A 19,080-nucleotide genomic window follows, 5' to 3' on the forward strand; every position below is an offset into this window, starting at 1 on the left:
GATGGGGGGCCCACACCGTCAGCCTTTTCTAGAATAATAAAGTGGATTAAATAGTATTGCACTGACTCATCTTTCTCCTCTCCAGGTTAATATCACCTCTCCACCCGCATCAGCACCTGTACCATCTCCAGTAGCATCACCTGCACCAGCACCAGTGACAGCAGCAGCAGCAGCAGTGCTGGAGCAGCGCAGAGACACAGACAGCCCTGGAACCATACGTCCTTTCCCATCTTTCACAGAGTTCATCGAGGACTCCAGTGCCAAGCTCAGGACCCCCGAGCCCATCCCTCCCCCACCCAATGCCCCCATCACGGACTTCCTTAACCTTCAGGACGTTAACCTCCACAGACCCCCCATCTCCTCGCCGCTGGGGTCAGAGGCAGAGGACGAGGCAGAGAATACCCGCTTGGTGTCCATCGAGGAGTTCTTGAGACAGGACCAAGAGCCAGCCTACAGCAGGAAGCAGCAGGTCAGCCTGGATTTGTTGATACTAATGTTTGAAACGGTTTACTCATAAGTACAAAAAATTAATATGGCATGTAGATGTAGCTGAGTCTGACCACTGCTGCTTTGAAAAGGAGAAGCTCAATTTTTGGTTGAGCCTAATACTGCAAAGGTTTTAGGTCCGATATTAAATAAAGGTGCTCTAAGGCCTGAATAGTTTATCCTAGGCTTAATCAACCTTGCTTATATGCCATTGGGAAGTACAGGTGCATCTCAATAAATTAGAATATTATGGAAAAGTCCATTTCCAGTAGTTCAAGTCAAACAGCCCCAAACAAGTATTGAGTGCATATAGATGGACATACTTTTCAGAGGCCAACATTTCCATAATAAACATACTTTTTTTAAAAATGTAAACCATAATCATTATAATTAGAAGAAATTAAATGAATGAAGACATGAAATGTTACATTCTGTGTTTACTGGATCTATATAATGTGTTATTTCCACTTTTTGAATAGAATTAATGACATAAATAAACTTTTCTATGATATTCTTATTTATTGAGATGCACCTGTATTGCAAAATGCGACATAGTAATAAATTATTCTGGGCCATGCTCTTGATCATATTTTCATGCTTGATGTAGCAATGAAATATAGTTGTGAAACAAGTGTTAAATAGCATTCTATGTTGTCTTAAATTTCACTTAATTGATTAGATGACAAATATTTTTGGCTTGTAAAGGAATCTTTTTAAAGCATCACTTTATCCTGATGGGTTAATGGAGACAATGCATGCTCTCATATTAAAAATAGTTATTTTTCAAATGTTACATAATCACCTGATTGTAAATATTCAAGTTCAAGTTACTTTATTTGTACCCAGAGGTAGATTTTGTTTGCAGTATAGAGTCCTCATACACACACACAAAAGAGGCACATATCACACATCATTCAACTTAAGACAGTGGGAGTTGAGAAATGGCACGTTAAATAAAAAAATAAAAAAAAGCTTACAGATTCTATAATGAATGAATTCAGTGTTTCCATCAGATGGATTAACAAAATGTCTATGTAAGCACGAGATCTAAACTTAAGGGGGGAAAAGACGCAAAAGAGAGTTTGTCTTTCTAGGTGTCACTGCTGTCGGACAGGTTCCTATGTTTGAGCTTATATGAGACTCTATTTGTTGCTTTCCGAGGCAAGATGATGACAGAAAGGTACCGATAATGGCTCTTTTGATTTATGGTTGTTAGTCTCCATTATGGGTGCAGCAGTGTGTTTGACAGCTCTGGGAAAGAAATGCTGGACTTGTCGCTTGCATCCAGCTTCAAAAATTAGAACTTTAACATAACAATGTTTGTAAGGAAAGATGGTGTTATTATAGGAGTAGCGTGAAATTAACAGTTAAGCTGTGTCATTGTAGCAAATGTAAAATCGTTACATCAAGTCTCCCTGCACAACAGATTTATTTTAAATAGCTTGTTCTAAAACTATGAGCAGCAGAGCGGGAGGGAAGAAATTGTTTCAGCAAACTGTCTGAAGATTAATGACACTATTTTGCCAGCGACCACAATATTTCAATGAGCAGCCACTAAAATTAACAACATAGATTTAGGTCTAGTTGCAAAGCTAAACACAACAGTCCCTCTGCTCTGTGTGGCATAAAATAAACAGAAATAGACAATTAAGTCATTAATCACAATTGCTCATTTACTAAAATGTCATGACCATGACAACTTTATTATTACATTAAATTACACTTACAAAAAGTAACATTTACATTTTGGAACATAACACAGTAAACCTAACAAACTACTTAGCCCACTCGAGCTATACATTAGATCTGTATGTAAGGATTTTTTACTCCCTCATCTGTCAGGCTCTAATTGGCACATAAAGTTTATGTTTATCCTGCAGATTTATTTATTTTACTCGTTATTCAATGTGTCTAATAAGGATTTAAAATGTAAGATAAATGCGATTGTTTGTTTCAGAATGTTGTCATATTTCATTGCAGCTTTACAGCAGAGGGCTCGTGGAGCCTCCCAGCGACTACCACGCAGACAACAGCCGCTCAGACTTGTCTGACATCCTGGAGGAGGAAGAGGAGGACCTTTACTCTGACCACCTCGGAGAAGCTCAGGCCAGGGGTTACACAGTCGCAGCAAACAGGGTAAAGAAATGAGTGCAGTGCATATCCTGCAGCCATACACACCCAAATTTGCACAGGCACTTTGTGATTTCTTTCTTTCAGTTTGTCATTCAGTTGCCTCGTCATTTTTTGATTGTGCTTGATTGAGATTCTGTTTGTTTTTTCTTCCTCTTTCTTTTCTTTTTCCTTTGCATGACCGGGTTGTCCTCTATCATGTCTGCACTTTCCTTATTTTCACTGAACAATATGATCCCACCTCCACCGACCCATTCTCGCTTGCTCCGACTGCGGCTTTGTAGTCCCGTAAGTTGGCGACTCCAGACAGCGATGAGGACGTGGTGGAGAGGATCATCACGTTGCCTCCTCAGGTCCAACATCACAAGCAGCTGTTTAGCATTCCTGAAGTGACAGAAGAAGAAGATAGCAGTCAAGAAGAGCCTTTAACTCGCCACGGCCAGCCTCAGTCCAGACACAGCCACCTCCGCCCCAGAGACTCAGAGCGGCTCCACCATGCCCCCCAGCACCACCCGCATCACAACAACCCCCACCCCCACTACCCCCCTCACCATCACCACTTCAACAGGGATCCCAGATCCCTAACCAAAGAGCCTTTACTCAGGCACGGAGCCCTGCAGGCCAAGCCTAAGACGCAGCACAGGGTGCACTACGCAGACACGGTCGACACCATCAGTTACCCTGAAGAAGACGACAGGAGTCTATATGAGGGTCCCAGCAGCAGGCGGGCGGTGGCACGCTGTCCCACCCAGCTGACCCCCACCAGCAAAGCGCTGCTGAAAGGCCTAGGGGACCGCCTTAGGAGGGAGGCCATGCTCAGGAGTCAGATGACCGTTGCCGCGGCAGCAGCCAACCCCGGTCATGGTGGTAACCCAGCGAGACCCTGCCCAATCAGCAAAACAGTACGGACCGTGAGGTCACCTGTGGGTCGCGGGGTAGAGATCGATGTGGAGTACGGCACAGATGACAACGAGGAGCCTGAGGAGTTCCCACAGGGGGAGGTGGTGATGGAGCAGATGAGCTCTGAGTGGTGGGTAGCGGGGGCTCAGTCGGAGCACAGCAGACCTGCTCACCGCCGAGCGATGAAGGCCGATCCGCTGGTAAATGTTGCTGCAGGCCAGCTGCAGCGAGTGTGTTGTCCCCGCTCCCTCCCTGTAGCGCTGTGGATCTAACCTCTAGTGGATAGAACGTAACGCCACCACTCAGTAGACAGCTATGTTCCCATCATCACCACTACAGCAGACAGAGGGAGGTCACATAGCACTGAGCTCAAAGTTAAATAAACACACAATAAATAAATGTGCCTTTGAAATAAACAAATATTCACCTATTCCTGAAATTTAAAAAAGCAACAGCAAATATCAACGAATATTCATATATAGTGACTCATAGAAGCATAGTTTAATATAATATATAATAATTTGTTTTTATTTAAAAAATATTTTTTGTTTTTTAAAAGGACTACTCTTCATATTTCATGGGACTTTTATTTCATAATTCCACATTAATTTTTTTCAGGGGACCTTTAATTCCTTATACCACATTTATTTTACTACATATAGTCCCTTTTTTTGGATAAAAACATTTATTCAAATTGTGTATATATTTATAATTACATTTATTTCAGGATTTATTTAATATACTAGTTTGTATTGTATTTCATATGCATATTATTTATTTTTTTTACTTTAACAGCATGCTGCAATGGTACACTATGAATACTACTGGTACACTAAATAACATGCCAGTTGGGTTGTTAGCTGACGTGTAGCTGACTGTTCTCCTTCTGTCTGACTGCTCTACTTCCTGTTGCATTCATATTCTCCTATACCTCTAAAATCACTCAGCTCTTGTCTTTAACTAGTGTGCCTTGTCCCGCATTAGCCCACAGTGACTGTGCTCTAGTTTGTGTCTGCCAACACCACCACAATGCAAAAAAAAGGAACATGTTTATGTTGAAACAGCAGAATGTGTGAAACCCTGTTCAAGTGTATCTCCACTAAAATAACTAACAATTTAAATACATTCCAATGAGATAAAGCACAGTTTTTTGAATATTGTTTAAAAACATCAACAGCTACATTTTCCATTTATTCTTCCTGAACCCAAAGTGTCCTCTCCTCCCCAGTGGTGATTTTGTTTCTTTATTAGATTCTTATTGTCTTGTTTTTTTCTGTATGTTGAGCAGGAGCCCAGCCAGATCCCTGCTGCTGAGGCCGGCCCGTCGTGGGGAGCACAGGCTGAGCTCTCTTCTAAACCAGCATGCTTGCAGGCCAAGCAATTCAAAGGTCAGAGACTCTTTCCTCTTTTGTCTTCCTGTTTCCGTCTCTCGATTCTGTCTTTTTGAGCAGCTAAAATCTGTAGTGGTCTGACGCTGACACACCTGTGCTTTCTGTTGGCACGTCTCCCCCTCTCTCACATGATGGTAGTCAGATTAGCACCTTGTGTAGGAAGGGAGGGGAGGGTGGGGGTCAGGGAGAGGGAGGTGCTGTAGCTGCAGCGATGAAGTGGGAGAGAGCCTGCTAAGCTGAGAACCGGCTTAACCCAAAGTGGCTTGTCATGACAGGAGGAAGTGACAGACATTAAAATAGTAACCTCGATTAGCCAGCAAAGAAACGACCTGCAGCGAGGGCGTATGAGCTTCTCTCTTTCTCTCTGCTTATTTTCTTCTGACACAATGAAACAGACTGCACTCTTGTTTAATAAGCCTAACCTTTCAGGGTTTCACAGTTGACTACACACACAAGAGCTTAAATGTACACGTGCACTCAGATAGAGGAAGGGTGCAGGGAGAAGTTCTGTCCTATCTACTAGAAAATCAGTGAGGATGTGAAAGTGTGCAAGTTGCCCGTGACTCTTGCCACAGATGGGCTGATTCTCCCTAATGAGATAGAGAACACGTCTCCTCAGCGCAGCTTAAAGTCTCACTACAGCTCTTCAAATTTGTCGCTCGCTGTCAAATAGGCTATAGTTGTAATACTTTTAGCCACAGCGGTGTCATACCTCATGCTTGCTATGCTGAAAACAGTACTACAAGCCACACTTAAAGGCAGCTTTGCATGATCTGCACCTTTGATAATATCCTTTTTTTTTTGTCAGTGAACGTCCCCAGATTTAGATTAGAGAGTGGGTCAAACAGTGTTTTCCCTGGTGCTTGCTTGCTGCAGATCATGAACGAGTGCACGTTTGTCAAACGGCTCACACAGCTTAGGATCAGTGGTTTAGCTTGATTACCTCTTTTAAGGACATGCCTGTGCTCGGCGAACACTGTTCATAGCAGCACTGGTGGGAGGTGGGGGAGGGGAGAGCTGCCTATGCTATTTGCAGAGCACAGTGCAAGCTATGCATGGCTTATGTGCGGAGTAGGTGTAGTGGAATAGTAGTGACTGTAAATTGTATTTAGATTTTATAAAGGCAGCATTACCGAAGCAAAAGAAATTGCTTGGAAATGAATGAATCATTTGTTATTCGTTTTAATTAAACCCACAGAAAATTCTGTCAACGTGAGGAATTTAGCATTAAGACTCATAAGATAATCAGTGCTTTGAACACTGCACTTCTCTAAACTAAAGGAAAGACGCTTGTGAATCAGTCACCTGAGAAGAAGCATCATTCAAGTATGTAAATCCTGTGCCAAATACATCTGGATAAGTATTGTGACCATTTGTGTGTGTCTGCAGGTGGTGTTGATTCACCAAAGACAAAAGGAGACGGTGACGTCCGTATCTTTGTGGCCCTCTTCCCCTACGATCCTGCCACTATGTCGCCCAATCCTGATGCTGCTGAGGAAGAGCTGCCCTTCACTGAAGGACAGATCATCAAAGTATGTCCCCCACAGCTCAGACACCACCGCTTTTATTTAAAGCATCCCTGATTAGCTCACATTAACGGAGGCTAATGCACACACAAGGTTAAATATGCACATATTATATAATGATCCTCTTATGAGTCATTTTGGAGCATTTCTGTACCTTTGACCCATCTTTGGAAGCCCACAAGACATTAATTAAATATAATATGGAGATAGTAATATTACAGTGGGCCAGTAGAAACATTTTCACTCCTCTTAACAGGTTTACGGAGATAAAGATCCTGACGGGTTCTACCGAGGAGAGTCCGCTGGTCATCTGGGCTATGTTCCATGCAACATGGTTTCTGAGATCCAGGTGGAGGATGAGGAGACCCGGCAGCAGCTCCTGCAGCAGGGCTTCTTGTCCACAGCAGCCTCCATGGAGAAGATCGGTAGGTGGAACTGTCTAAACACGTGCCTGTGGGCGGATTTCACACTAAATGACAAATGTGTTCTGTGTAAATTGTTATCATGTTGTGTGCTGTTAAATGTTGTTTTTTTACGGTTAGAAACAAGACTTTTACATCCTTTACTGTAGGTGTAAATTGTAATGTTTGACTCATAATATCACCGCTGTTCATGTTTAAGTGGGAAGTGAAAATAGCAGCACAAGTGTTCAGAATCCAGAATTCAAATATACATTTTCACTTTTATTTTTCCAGTTATTAAATTGGCCAGCTGTGTAAAGAGACACATTGTCATATTTTGTTTTCTGGTTAATTGAAGAAAACATTTTTTTCAGATGATGATGAAGGAGGAGAAGTGAAAGCTCCCTCAGGCTGCTGACTGTTTGACCCAGCAGGAAGCTCAAAGAAAGCTTGCATCATATCAGACTAGATTCCAGTTGAGCTATATTGAAATGGACTCAACTGGTGCTGTAAGATACATAATTTCAGCATCAAGATTGTAATGAGCACATGCACAATATTTCCATTTTAGGATGTGCAATGTCAAGAAGGCAATATCATAAACGTGATGCCACAACTTTTTGCTCGCACAAATCTCGTTTTCTATGACTAATCTTGGGGAACTCAACCTGGTTGTTCAGCTGCTCAGTGTGTGAGGTTTCCCCCACGGTACGTCTCCCCAGCTGGCCTCCTCTGGTTAGATCGGCTTGGAAATAACCCGGGGGGAAGATGGTTGGTGGCTTCAGTCATGAGCTTTACAGCACTTATCAGCAATCCACCCAACTAGTCTTTAAACACCAACCTCTTCTACTTTACCAGGCTTTGTTGAGTGACTTTTTGGTCTTGTCATCATCATTTGTAGGTAAATGTGTTTATTATGAAATTGTTTAAAAGAGCTCAAAGGATCAGGGATAAGTAGGAGGGAAAAAGAGGAGGAGGAAAAAAATGTTGTTATGCACTGGAGAAAAAAGTGGAAATAAAATGTTGAGGAAAAAAATTGGAAATGTCAAGAATAAAGTAAACTTTTTGAATTTGGCAAAGTAGACTGCAAGCTACAACCTGATTGTCCTCAAAACGTCTAATATTTGTCAAATTCACATAAATTACATAAAAGCAGATTTTCCCAAAACAATAGTTGTAGTAGCCTACTACCTGGATAGCTCATTTATGTGTCAGGGTGATTTTAGTTCAACTACACCCTTAAATATGGTGTTTATTGCTCATTTACATTGATGAAAATCAGGTTGTAGTTTGGTGGCCGTTTCTCGAAAAACAATGACTTATCGCCACAGGAACAGACTTTTATCTTTTTCAATTATGAATTAATTATCTTCATTGATGTAGCCTCTTCATTTTGCACCAGACTGATGCATTTCACTTTAAATTCTACAAAACTTTTCTTCTATAAGAGCATTCCCCGAGACTCCTAAAGGGTGAAAACTCATGCAGGCTATTTTTCATATTACTGTATATTGCAGAAAACAAATATCACAATGTCAGTCTCCAATATTTGCATTACTTTGTATGTGTTTATGGCTTCTTGTTCACTGTGTTGCTATAAAGGAAATAATAACCATCTATTCTCAGTCACTGACTGCGTTTTCATGCAGGTGTCTAAAAAATAAACCAAAGTCAAAGTGTTTGCCTGCAGCAAGGTGTAGTGAGCCACGCTGTAAAATCAAGCTGACAGACACTTTGCTTCTGTTTCCTGCTTGCTACCCAGAGCGGTATCTACAGATGGTTTAACCTTTTCACTTCCACTTGTGCTCACTGCTGTGTCTGCTGCTCACTGGTTGTCATTTTTAAATTGCTCTTCACTGGCTTTTCATTGTCTACTTTGTCTGGTCTGCTTCTCTCAAACAATTGCACCTCTGTGTTTCTTTTTGGTTTCAATATTTTTGTTGTTGGTCTTCCTTTCTAAAACTCCATAAAGGCACTCGCACACACGCACAGCTTCCGCGTCGCCCTGTTCCACCGCCGAAACCGAGACGATCCAAGAAAGGTGTGTCTCGCTGCAGATTGCGGCTTCCCACCTCCCTCCTTTCTTCTCCTCTCTGGTTTGCTTCTCTTTCTGTCTCTTTCACTTTTAGCTTTTGCTCTTTCAGTTGCTGCTTCTCACTCAGCGACCAGGGGGGATTTTTTTTGAGGTCAGCTACTGTAGAAATGAAATGAGGCAGCTTCCCAGTAGTCTTTTGATATATTACCACTATGACTCTCTACAGTAGTTTTATCGGTAACACTTTATATTAAGGTACACATATTCAGCATTAATTAGTTGCTTATTTACATGCAAATTAGTAACATATTGGCTCTTAATTAGTCATTATTAAGTACTTATAAATGCCTTATTCTGCCGTATACTTTGTAGTTTTGTGTTTTGTTATGTAAGAACAGACCATATTCATTGAGTTTTATTAAGGTAGAATAATTATTATCCTTATAAAGTCCGTACAAAGCAAAGCATATTAAGATTGTAACTCATATACAACAACTTCCTTACTTATGACTAATAAGCAATAATTCTGAGGTTATTGAGGGAAAACTCTTAGTTAATGGCTTACTGGTTGTATAACAAGGCCATGCAGAATAATGCATTACTTAATAATGAGTAATTAAGGGCCAATATGCTATGCTAATAAGCAACTAGTTAATGTTGAATATGTGTACCTTAATATAAAGTGTTACCGTTTTATATATCATTATCTATTATTAGGTGTTACACTTCTAGGCCAATCACAGTAACTTCATCTTTCCACAGGTTTATTTTTTTTAATCATTTTTGTCAATTACACTATCACAAATGTTAAAGGGATAGTTTAGATGTTTTGAAGTGTGGTTGTATGAGGTGCTTATTCATTGTCAGTTTTTTTTTCCTGCAGTAGGTGATGGTTGGCAGCAGATAAACATATTTTAGGTACCTACAATTTTTTTATATCAATTTAAGTTTAGCTAAAACACTGACTATGGATAAGTGCCTCATGGAACCCCACTTCAAAAGATCCCAGCTATTCCTTTAATAGGCACATACATGAGTACTGAGTCAGCTTTCATTGGATATTCATGTAATACATTGCAGACATAGCAGCAGAATGTTACTTATTGGTTGAGAAAAGAAAGTCCTTTTGCTATTATTCTGCTCCGATGTCACAACTGCATTACATGATCACCTAAAGTTCACTTGTTGAGACATCCATCCCCTCTGATCTCCACCTGTGACTCTGTGTGAGACATACTTTAACCTCCAGACAGGATTATTCTTTGGCCCTCTGAGGTCTCGTATCATTCTCTGTGCTTATGCTCTTTCCCTATACCTCGTCTCTTCCAGTGGAGTCTGCAGCACTCTGGGAGGAGAGCGTAGACTCCTCCAGCCAAGGTTTGTACTTCTCTAACTCTGTCTGTTTCATCTGCATGACGTCTGACGACCGTTTCTACGTCCACTGGAGGACAGCATGTGTTTACTTGCTCTTCTATACATTCACGTGTCATTTTATGAACCTTTTCTTTAATGTTTGGTCTGTGTTCTAGCTGCTGATAACACCAGGGCTCACCTTCATTCATCCTTATTAGGGACTGTTTGATTATTTGGGGATATTCTGAAGAATTTGACCTTTTAAAGATCCTCCAAAAAGGAAAAAAAAAGCAGGAAAACAATAGAATCAAATACTTATTATAAAAGAAGGAAGGGTCATTACAACACTGTGTAGTGCATGAACCCACATTGGCGTAAAGTTGTCTTGTTTTCTGTTTTTTATTACTGCCATTGACCAAATTATACAGTCATGGAAAAAAATATTAGACCACCCTTGAAATATTAGAATATTAGACCACCCAAAACAGAAATAGCTCATAAGAGTCTAATGTAAGAGCTTATATTTAGCCATTTTCCATGGTTTTCTTATTATGATTTTGGTTATTATCATGAAAACCATGGAAAATGGCTAATTATCAGCTCTTACATTAGACTCTTATGAGCTATTTTTGTCGTTATCATTACATTTGTCCAAACAAATGTACCTTTAGTTGTACCAGGCATTAAAATGAACAAGAAATTGTAGAAAACAATGGTCTAATAGTTTTTTCCATGACTGAATGTGACTATAAATCTGAACCTTTACCACTTGCTGATGCTTGTAACTTTTTAAGTCAACAAACTGAGTGAGCTTTCACACAGTGTTTAGCTAATGTTAGCCAGCAATACTACGTTAATTTCAAGCTTAAACCATTCAATGTTAGGAAGAAGTAGTCCTTGTAAGAGAAACCAAGACCAGCACTAATGCAAAACTTCTTTCTTTTATAGTTTCCTGGCCGTAAATCTACTGTCGTCTACTAAAGTTCTTATTTAATCCCCAGTTCTAAACGTCAAGCAGTCCCTTCTCCTAACTTTTCATTTCACAGTGCCAGTGACATCATTCAATCATCAATTCATTTCATTTTTACAGCTCGAGCTGCTGTAAGCTTTTCACTGAAAATACAACCTCTCACTGCTAATCTCCTTTTATTTTTTTGTATTCTTATTTTCATGTGTTTGACTGCAGTGCTGTGACTTTTCCTCGGCCTAGCATGAGGCTGAGTGAGTCGGACCTGCATGCTGATGAGCTGATTTCATTGCAGAGACACGTTACGGGTCTAATGATCAGGTTGTCTGACTGTACTGTGTCTGTTTGACTGACAGATCCCAGCCAGACTGCCACTGCTGCAGCTGTGGGGAACCCAGCCCCCGGAGCTCGCAGGATGGTCGCCATCTTTGATTACGATCCACGAGAGAGTTCCCCCAACACTGACATAGAGGTCAGATTTATACATGCCATATATATTTTTTGTGGGTGTGTCTGTGTAGTAGTTTTTGCTTATTATCCGCCTTGTTTTTTTCTGACTGTTCAGGCTGAGCTGACCTTCAGTGCAGGAGACATCATACATGTGTTTGGTGACATGGATGAAGATGGCTTCTTCTACGTAAGTGTTTACACAGCTGGAGAATTAAGAAAGTTTTGTTTATTGCTACATTTTAGTGAGTTGCAATGTCATGAAATCATTGTGTGGTTGTTAGCAATGCTGTTTTCTTATATTTATTAAAATACTAATAATAATGATGATAATTACTGTGTGAATAGGAGTTTTTCGAGACAACACATCTACATAAGTTGAAATGAAAATATATTGATTCTGACTATCTGAATAAATAAATCAAAATAAAATAAGAAATAAGGACATTTGAGATGACTATATACAGCTATTAGGGATGGGAATAGTTAGTCGATGATTGATTAATGGTTGTTAAGTATTTGTTCGATCACATGGAATTTTTAATCGATCTGTGTATTGTTTAATTTTAATTTTATCTCTGACTGCGTATCAGTATCACCGAACTGAAACACAGCCGAGTGTTCAGTTCTGAGGCCACACGTAAGCCAATGAGCTGAGAATTAAGTTGTCGTCAAACCTTGCTAGCATTAATTACTCAGTTTAATTTTATCAAAAACTTATTTAAACACAAAACACATTTAAATATGCAAAATTACTGTGAAAACTAACCTCATGTCTCTTCAGGGGCTAAAACATAAAACATTGAACTCATGACGTTATCTTTTCAGTTTAATCTCACTTGAGTTAGTTTTACGATCAACAGGAAGTCTCTTTTCGTCCTTTCAAAATAAAAGCGTCCATTATCAAAAATCAGGCTTTTGCATAATACTGTATTTATTTGTAGTTAACAAGCAGTTGAACAGGTGTACCTAATTAAGTGGTTGGTGAACACATATAGCATATACAAATACAATGAGTAGTAATAGTAATAGTAGCAATATAATAGGGCTGCAACTATATATTTTTTAATCATCAACAGTGAATAAGCATCCATCATTATTTCCTAACACCCTATTGAACATTTTCAGTCTTGTTTTGTCCAAAAATATTCATTTTACTATGATTTAAGACTAGGCCTGTCATGATTACACATTTTTTAGGACTATTTATTTTTCCAGAAACTATCACGATAAACGTTAGTATCGTTGCATCGATGTTGTTTCAGTTTTATAACGACATTAGAGCATAATGAGTACATCCTTTTCCACAGCAATTAATTTTTAAATCTCGAGAATATTAAACATTGGAATTGAAAAGTGGAAAAGAAATATTAAAATATCCTAGATAAATAAAACATAAATAAATATTAAATACTTTCAGGCTCTATTAACAAAACATTGTAATGAGATAATCATTATGTATTATCTTATTTTATTATTAAAATAAGATATAAACAGCTGGAATGGCTGCTTGGGAAAGATAGTTTTTTTTGGCAATTCGTACTGCCTGTTAAACATTCGCAGCATCACTTCAAACACAACACAAAAAAGCACAAAAAGTCAATATATTGAGTCCAGAAAAAAACTATCATGTCCATTTTTATATCTGAAACGATAACTCGATATAGTAATTATCGTGACAGGCCTGTGTAAGACCAAGAAAAGCAGCAAATTTTGCATTTAAGAACCTGGAACTGTCAAATAAATTGTAATTTTTGCTTTAAGAGTTACATAATCGTTGAATATATTTTTCTTGCAGGGAGACTTGAATGGACACAGAGGCTTGGTGCCCTCGAACTTCCTGCAGGCCTTACCAGACGATGCTCCACCCGGCCCTCTCTCTGCTCACCCTGCACCAGAACACAAGAAAGAGTCACAGGTGGCTTAACATTTCTGTCTATCAGGCATTCATTAGTGTATACGGTGTACTGTATATGGAACTGTGACCGACCTCCTGACCTGCAGCCATACATTATGTGCCATTTCCACATCCTCAATGACCTTGTTTTTTTTTTACTTTGCATGTATTTCTACCAGCTTTTTTGGTGTTATTTTCTGTTCCGTTTCTTTAATTCTGCCTTGTCACATTTCTTTCACCCCGTTGTTTCCTGCATGGCCTTTTGCAGAAGCACAAACGAAGTGTGCACTTTGAGACTTGATCGTAAGTGTTTTTAGAAAGGACTATAGCATCTCAGTGGTCACTACTAGTGCCCCCTGTTCACTCCCTGTTAATGTCCTCTTCAATCCACCTTCTCTCTAGTTCCACACTGAGCCTTTGTGTATGATCCTCCATCTTAAACACGGGTTAAAAAGTTGATCCCCTGCCCCCTCCTTTGTGTGTGTCCTATCCTTTAGTTTCTCTTTGGGATTTACAGGTGCATCTCAAAACATTAGAATAATGGAAAAGTCCATTTCCAGTAGTTCAAGTCAAATAGCCCCAACCAAGTATTGAGTCATATAGATGGACATACTTTTCAGAGGACAACAATTCCACATTAAACATACTTTTTAAAATTGGTCTTTTGTAGTATTAAAATTTTTTGAGACACTGAATTTTAAGTCTTCATTAAATGTAAGACATAATCATTATAATTAGAAGAAACTAAATAATTAAGACATGAAATGTTTCATTCTGTGTGTAATGGATCTATATAATGTGTTATTTCCACTTTTTGAATTGAATTACTGACATAAATCAACTTTTCTATGATATTCTAATTTATTGAGATACACCTGTCATTTTAAGCATAATTAAGCTTTAGATATTGTTTCTAAAAGTCCGAATCTCTTCCTGAAGGGTACCTGGACGTCTTCTACAGAGCCACGAGACCCTCGACCCTCCACCCCAGAAGGAGCTTTGCCCCCCAAAACAGACCCCCCCTCCCCCGACCCGACAGAGCCCACAGAGCTCCGACCCAAACTGACTCCGGCTGCAAGCCTCCCATCAGACCTGGACCCTGCTCCAGGCCCACCTCCGGCTCCAGCAGCAGTGGAGGCCTGCTGCTCCCCCCCTGCCCCCCTCCCAGCAGACCCCCCGACACAGACTGACTGCTCTGCACAAGCCAAGAAGAAGAAAAGCTTTTTCTCCAAAGGCAAGAAGCTGTTCAAAAAGCTGGGATCCAGCAAGAAAGAATGAGAGTCAGGACACCTGACTCAGAATACTCGCGTCACATTGAAAGCACTTTTTCTATCTTCACTGTTAGTCTCGGTTGGTAGTCGGTTCGGTTAGTGGCCATCAGATCTAATAACTGATGCTTTAACCGTCAGTAATTATACATTGCCTTAGAGCTCTGCTAGCAGCTGTTAAATTTAGAGTGCATCAGCATACATACATGCTTACAGCAACACACGAGCATGTAGAAATGCATGTGGAGTGTGCAAACACACAAATATACTCTAAATACTACCTATCTATCTAAGCATTTGCAATTTTTCAACTAAAAAGGCTTTAATGCTAAACATGAAACGGATATCTCTTTATGGATTGGTTTAATTTAAAGCAAACGATATTGAACCGCAGATCCGACTTCAGCCCAGCTCAGACACGGCTAATTTAATATTAGCTTTAATGTTCATGTACTGGTGCCACTTTATTTATTTGAAGCAAACAAACAGAAGCAGCAGTCGATCTCTTCCTCTGTGTGACTACAAAGAATGCACTATGTATTTTAAATATCTTTCTGCTCGTCTCTCACATGTGTTTCTCACCTTTAAGAGTATTTATATCTATACTTTGTACAGAACATGTTATTTATTTGTCAGACTCTTGCCCCAACCATCACCACATTGCATGAATCAGGGCAGGAAGTTAGTCATATAGAGCTGTCAGAGACAGTGGTGATGTCTAGTTTAGATCTAATTAGTTAAAGGGTTTGACGTTGAGACTGGTTATTGAAAGTAAAGAAGGTGAAGGGTTGTCCTTCTTTGGTGTGTGTGTGTGACGTGTGTGTGTGATGTGTGTGTATGACGTGTGTGTGTGTGTGTGGCTGAAGCTGTCCAGTCCAGTGGTGAGACTGAAAACAGATGCCTTTCTCTGACATTAACACAGGAGCTCTCCATGTTTGTGACAGCAGTCACAACCGGCCTAAATGTTGCATACTGCATATTTTCTGTCTGTGTGTGAGTGTGAGACAGAGACCTGCAGCAGGTGAAAACAAAGTGATCTGGTGATCAGTAGGCTGCAACTAATGATCAGTACTCAATCATTAGCGATTAATCAATTAATCTTTTGGCCAGTAAACCTGTAAAAAACAATCACAGTTTCAGTCCCCCCAACAGTTAAAGAAACCTAAAGATATCCAATTAAATATCATGTAAGATAAGGAACAAAAGGTAAATTCTGACATTTGAGAACCTAAAATTCATCAAATATTAAGTGTTTCTGCTTAAATTGATTGTCCTCGGAGTTGATTAAAAATGCTTTCACCATTGACGAATCTCCCCAAATATACAAAATCAAGACAAATGTTCCGGTTTTAAAATAGTTTGAGTCTTTTAAATTGGGCTGTGCTTAGTTTTTGAGTAGTTTTTGCATGTCTATGAATTTGGTTTATACCTGTTTTTTTTCTGCACATTGGCAGATAAAAATGAGGATGCACTAGTATTTTTCAATATTTGGATTCCAGTTGAAGTAGCATAGGATTGTTTCCAACTACTCTGATCCAAACATTTCCAATAACTCCATAGCACTGTGAAGTCCAAAAGGTTTTCTCCAGTGTTATACAGGATCTGGTGCAGCCACAATGAGAGTCAAACCCACAGACTGACCAACAAAGTATTCAGTCAAACTGAACTGAACTGATATCAAACATGTATGGACGACAACAACTGCAGCATTTTATCAAACTTTCCTCAACTTTAAGCTTCACTACTCTGAATTTTTTTGAATGAAACATAAAAAAAGCCGAACTTTGGAGCGTTATTTCGACAACTAAACATAAAGTATAATAATGCCATGATCAGTGAGTTAGCTACAATTTTAAGATTATGATTATGATTAAGATTCCCTTATTGGTCCCACAACTGGGAAATTCAACCTCTGCATTCAACCCATCCCTTTTACACTCCAGTGAACGCACCATGCTTAGGAGCAGTGGGCTGCACGTTTCTGCACCCGGGGAGCTGTGGGGGGTTCGGTGCCACTCCTGCTGATTTAAAAAAAAAAAAAAAAAAAAGAAATCTAAAAATTTAAATGTGATTATTCTCAAACAAGTTCTGGTCAGTCTGAAAACCTTTTGGACTAATTGATTAATTGACCATCTGCAGCCTTACTGCCCTACAAAACCTAACTGCAGTAACTACATTTTTGGTCAAAATTGAGTTATAACTAAAAATGAACTCCTTGTTGTCTGTTTCATCTTGTGAAAAAGTTTTAGATTTCAATTTTGATTTATTTCAGAGAAATAATTATATAAAAAAACACAAAATCCAAATCAAAACCAAAGCAAACCGCAGTAAGTTCATTTACCGCTTATAACAAATTCAGTTTTAAAATGTTTATTCACTGAAACAAAATATTAAAGCTGAAAGAACACAACAGCATTGTAGTTACTACACTCTGTTTGTGCATTACTATTAGAACAGCAGAGTACAGCAACTACATTTTTGGGTTCAAAGAATGAAAAGAAAAATTGTCATGATTTTTGAGCTTATAAATAACATCAATACATGTTGAAATAAGTGTCATATCACTTACCTACCTATAACTCATTTGGCTTTAATAACTTTAAAGCAGTTTTTCTCAGTTTTGCCCGTTGCGTAGTTACTGCAGTTAGGCTTTGTAGGGCATCTTAGCTAATTAATACTCCAAATTCACAAAATATTCTAGATAAATGAAATAGTCACATTAGAGAATGAAACAGTGTTATATACATACAGTATATAAGCCTTTAGGATTCATTATTGACTGTTGAACGTAGCATGCAGGAACAACACTTTAAATGCTCATTTAAAGTGAGTTTTCATTCTTGACACTGGTGGATTGTGGCTCTGTTGTACTGTGAAAGACTCTGCAATAACGTGTCTGTGTATCTTTACTTTGCCTCCATGTTTGAGTACAATAACATTCTGGTGTGTGAACATTTGGTCGGACAAGCTAAACCGTGTCTCTCGGTTAGTTTGTGTCCACACACTGGCATCATACAGACTGTTTAGTTAAAGCTAAAAAACATTAGCATTATAAATAGATACATATAAACATTATGTATCCTCTAATGGTTGACTCACATTACTGTGTAGTACAAGTGTTGAGTTTTGGTGGGAGTGTGTGGACCCGGCCTTAGTATTGAGCTCAGTTACAACTCATTCTGATTGGATGGTTCATCTGTGTGACACAGGGCTGTTCGGTAACTTCTCAGGTTTTTACTTGTAGTTTCTTATTAATGCTGAGCCACGTGTTGACTCCGGCTGTCAAAAAAAACTGCAGAATATGCCAAAATCTTAGGTGCTTTGCCTGTTACCATAGCTACGAGAGACCAAGCAGCATGAGGGCGAGGCGGGGTTGAGGCCTGGAGGTTCGTTTTTGAAAAAAAAAAAAAAAAAAATCCGACCTGATTTCACTCACGCTGTCACACATTGTTTTCTCTTTAACGTCATGAATGTTTTTAACTGTTTGTCAGTGTTACATAAAGGGAGCATGATGATGCCAAGAATAAAAGGGAGGGCGGATCGACAAAGACACTTTAGATGTAATATAGCCGGGATAGAAGCAAGACTGAGGCTGTACTGTATGTTTTATTTATTTATTCTTTTTTTTTTTAAAGGGGGTTTGGATGCTCAAAAGTTGCCGAAATGTACAGTGAATATTTGTACTGATCTTGTAATTGACGGCCTTTTAATGCACAAGTATTCCTCTACCTGCTGTGTAGTGAGTAGGCGGCTCCGCTGTTGACTGAATAGCACCCACATAGCTCGTCTTTTAGCTCAGTTGATCATATTTAGCCTTACAAGAAGACCTTGTTTAGTCTTAATATGTTGTTTACAGGATGTTTATTGACTGCATGCATACCAATGTTTATACCCATGTTCGGCCTTATTTATGTTACTGTCATATTTATGTTTTTCTAGGCGGACTTGTCCACAATATTTGAGTTGTAAATGCAGTGGAGAAGAAGCTGTAGGAGCTGTCTGTATATAATGAAGTGTTGGGACTTGTGGTATATTTTCATACAGCGCGGGAAACTTCTTTTTTTTTTTTTTTTTTTTTTTTCTCTTTCCTGACCTGCATTCATTGTTTGAAAGTGGAAGATTTACCTTTTTATATATTAATGTTTTTATTACCCTTTTGGAAGCTCATGTGTAAATATTTTTGTTAATATTGTTTTTTTCAGATTTTTTTTTTTTTTTCTTTTTGCATGTCCAGACATTGTGGATGGAGGAACAGTAACTGAAGATGTAGTACACAGAG

General features: G+C 39.2%; 1 protein-coding gene across 1 annotated transcript in view; it reads left to right on the plus strand.

The window, feature by feature from the left end:
* LOC131986368 (peripheral-type benzodiazepine receptor-associated protein 1) overlaps positions 1 to 18,739 on the plus strand; it is an 85,914-nt gene extending 67,175 nt beyond the window's left edge. The window contains exons 21-31 of the mRNA XM_059351278.1: positions 86 to 469; positions 2,467 to 2,622; positions 2,901 to 3,716; positions 4,805 to 4,904; positions 6,297 to 6,439; positions 6,690 to 6,858; positions 10,199 to 10,246; positions 11,546 to 11,661; positions 11,755 to 11,826; positions 13,435 to 13,554; positions 14,473 to 18,739. Of these exons, the coding sequence (XP_059207261.1) occupies positions 86 to 469; positions 2,467 to 2,622; positions 2,901 to 3,716; positions 4,805 to 4,904; positions 6,297 to 6,439; positions 6,690 to 6,858; positions 10,199 to 10,246; positions 11,546 to 11,661; positions 11,755 to 11,826; positions 13,435 to 13,554; positions 14,473 to 14,811 (2,463 nt within the window). The 3' untranslated portion in view covers positions 14,812 to 18,739. The remainder of the gene's footprint in view (positions 1 to 85; positions 470 to 2,466; positions 2,623 to 2,900; positions 3,717 to 4,804; positions 4,905 to 6,296; positions 6,440 to 6,689; positions 6,859 to 10,198; positions 10,247 to 11,545; positions 11,662 to 11,754; positions 11,827 to 13,434; positions 13,555 to 14,472) is intronic.
* Positions 18,740 to 19,080: the final 341 nt, after the last annotated feature.

Source organism: Centropristis striata, chromosome 15, assembly GCF_030273125.1.
Source record: "Centropristis striata isolate RG_2023a ecotype Rhode Island chromosome 15, C.striata_1.0, whole genome shotgun sequence".
In the NCBI taxonomy this organism is placed as follows: Eukaryota; Metazoa; Chordata; class Actinopteri; order Perciformes; family Serranidae; genus Centropristis; species Centropristis striata.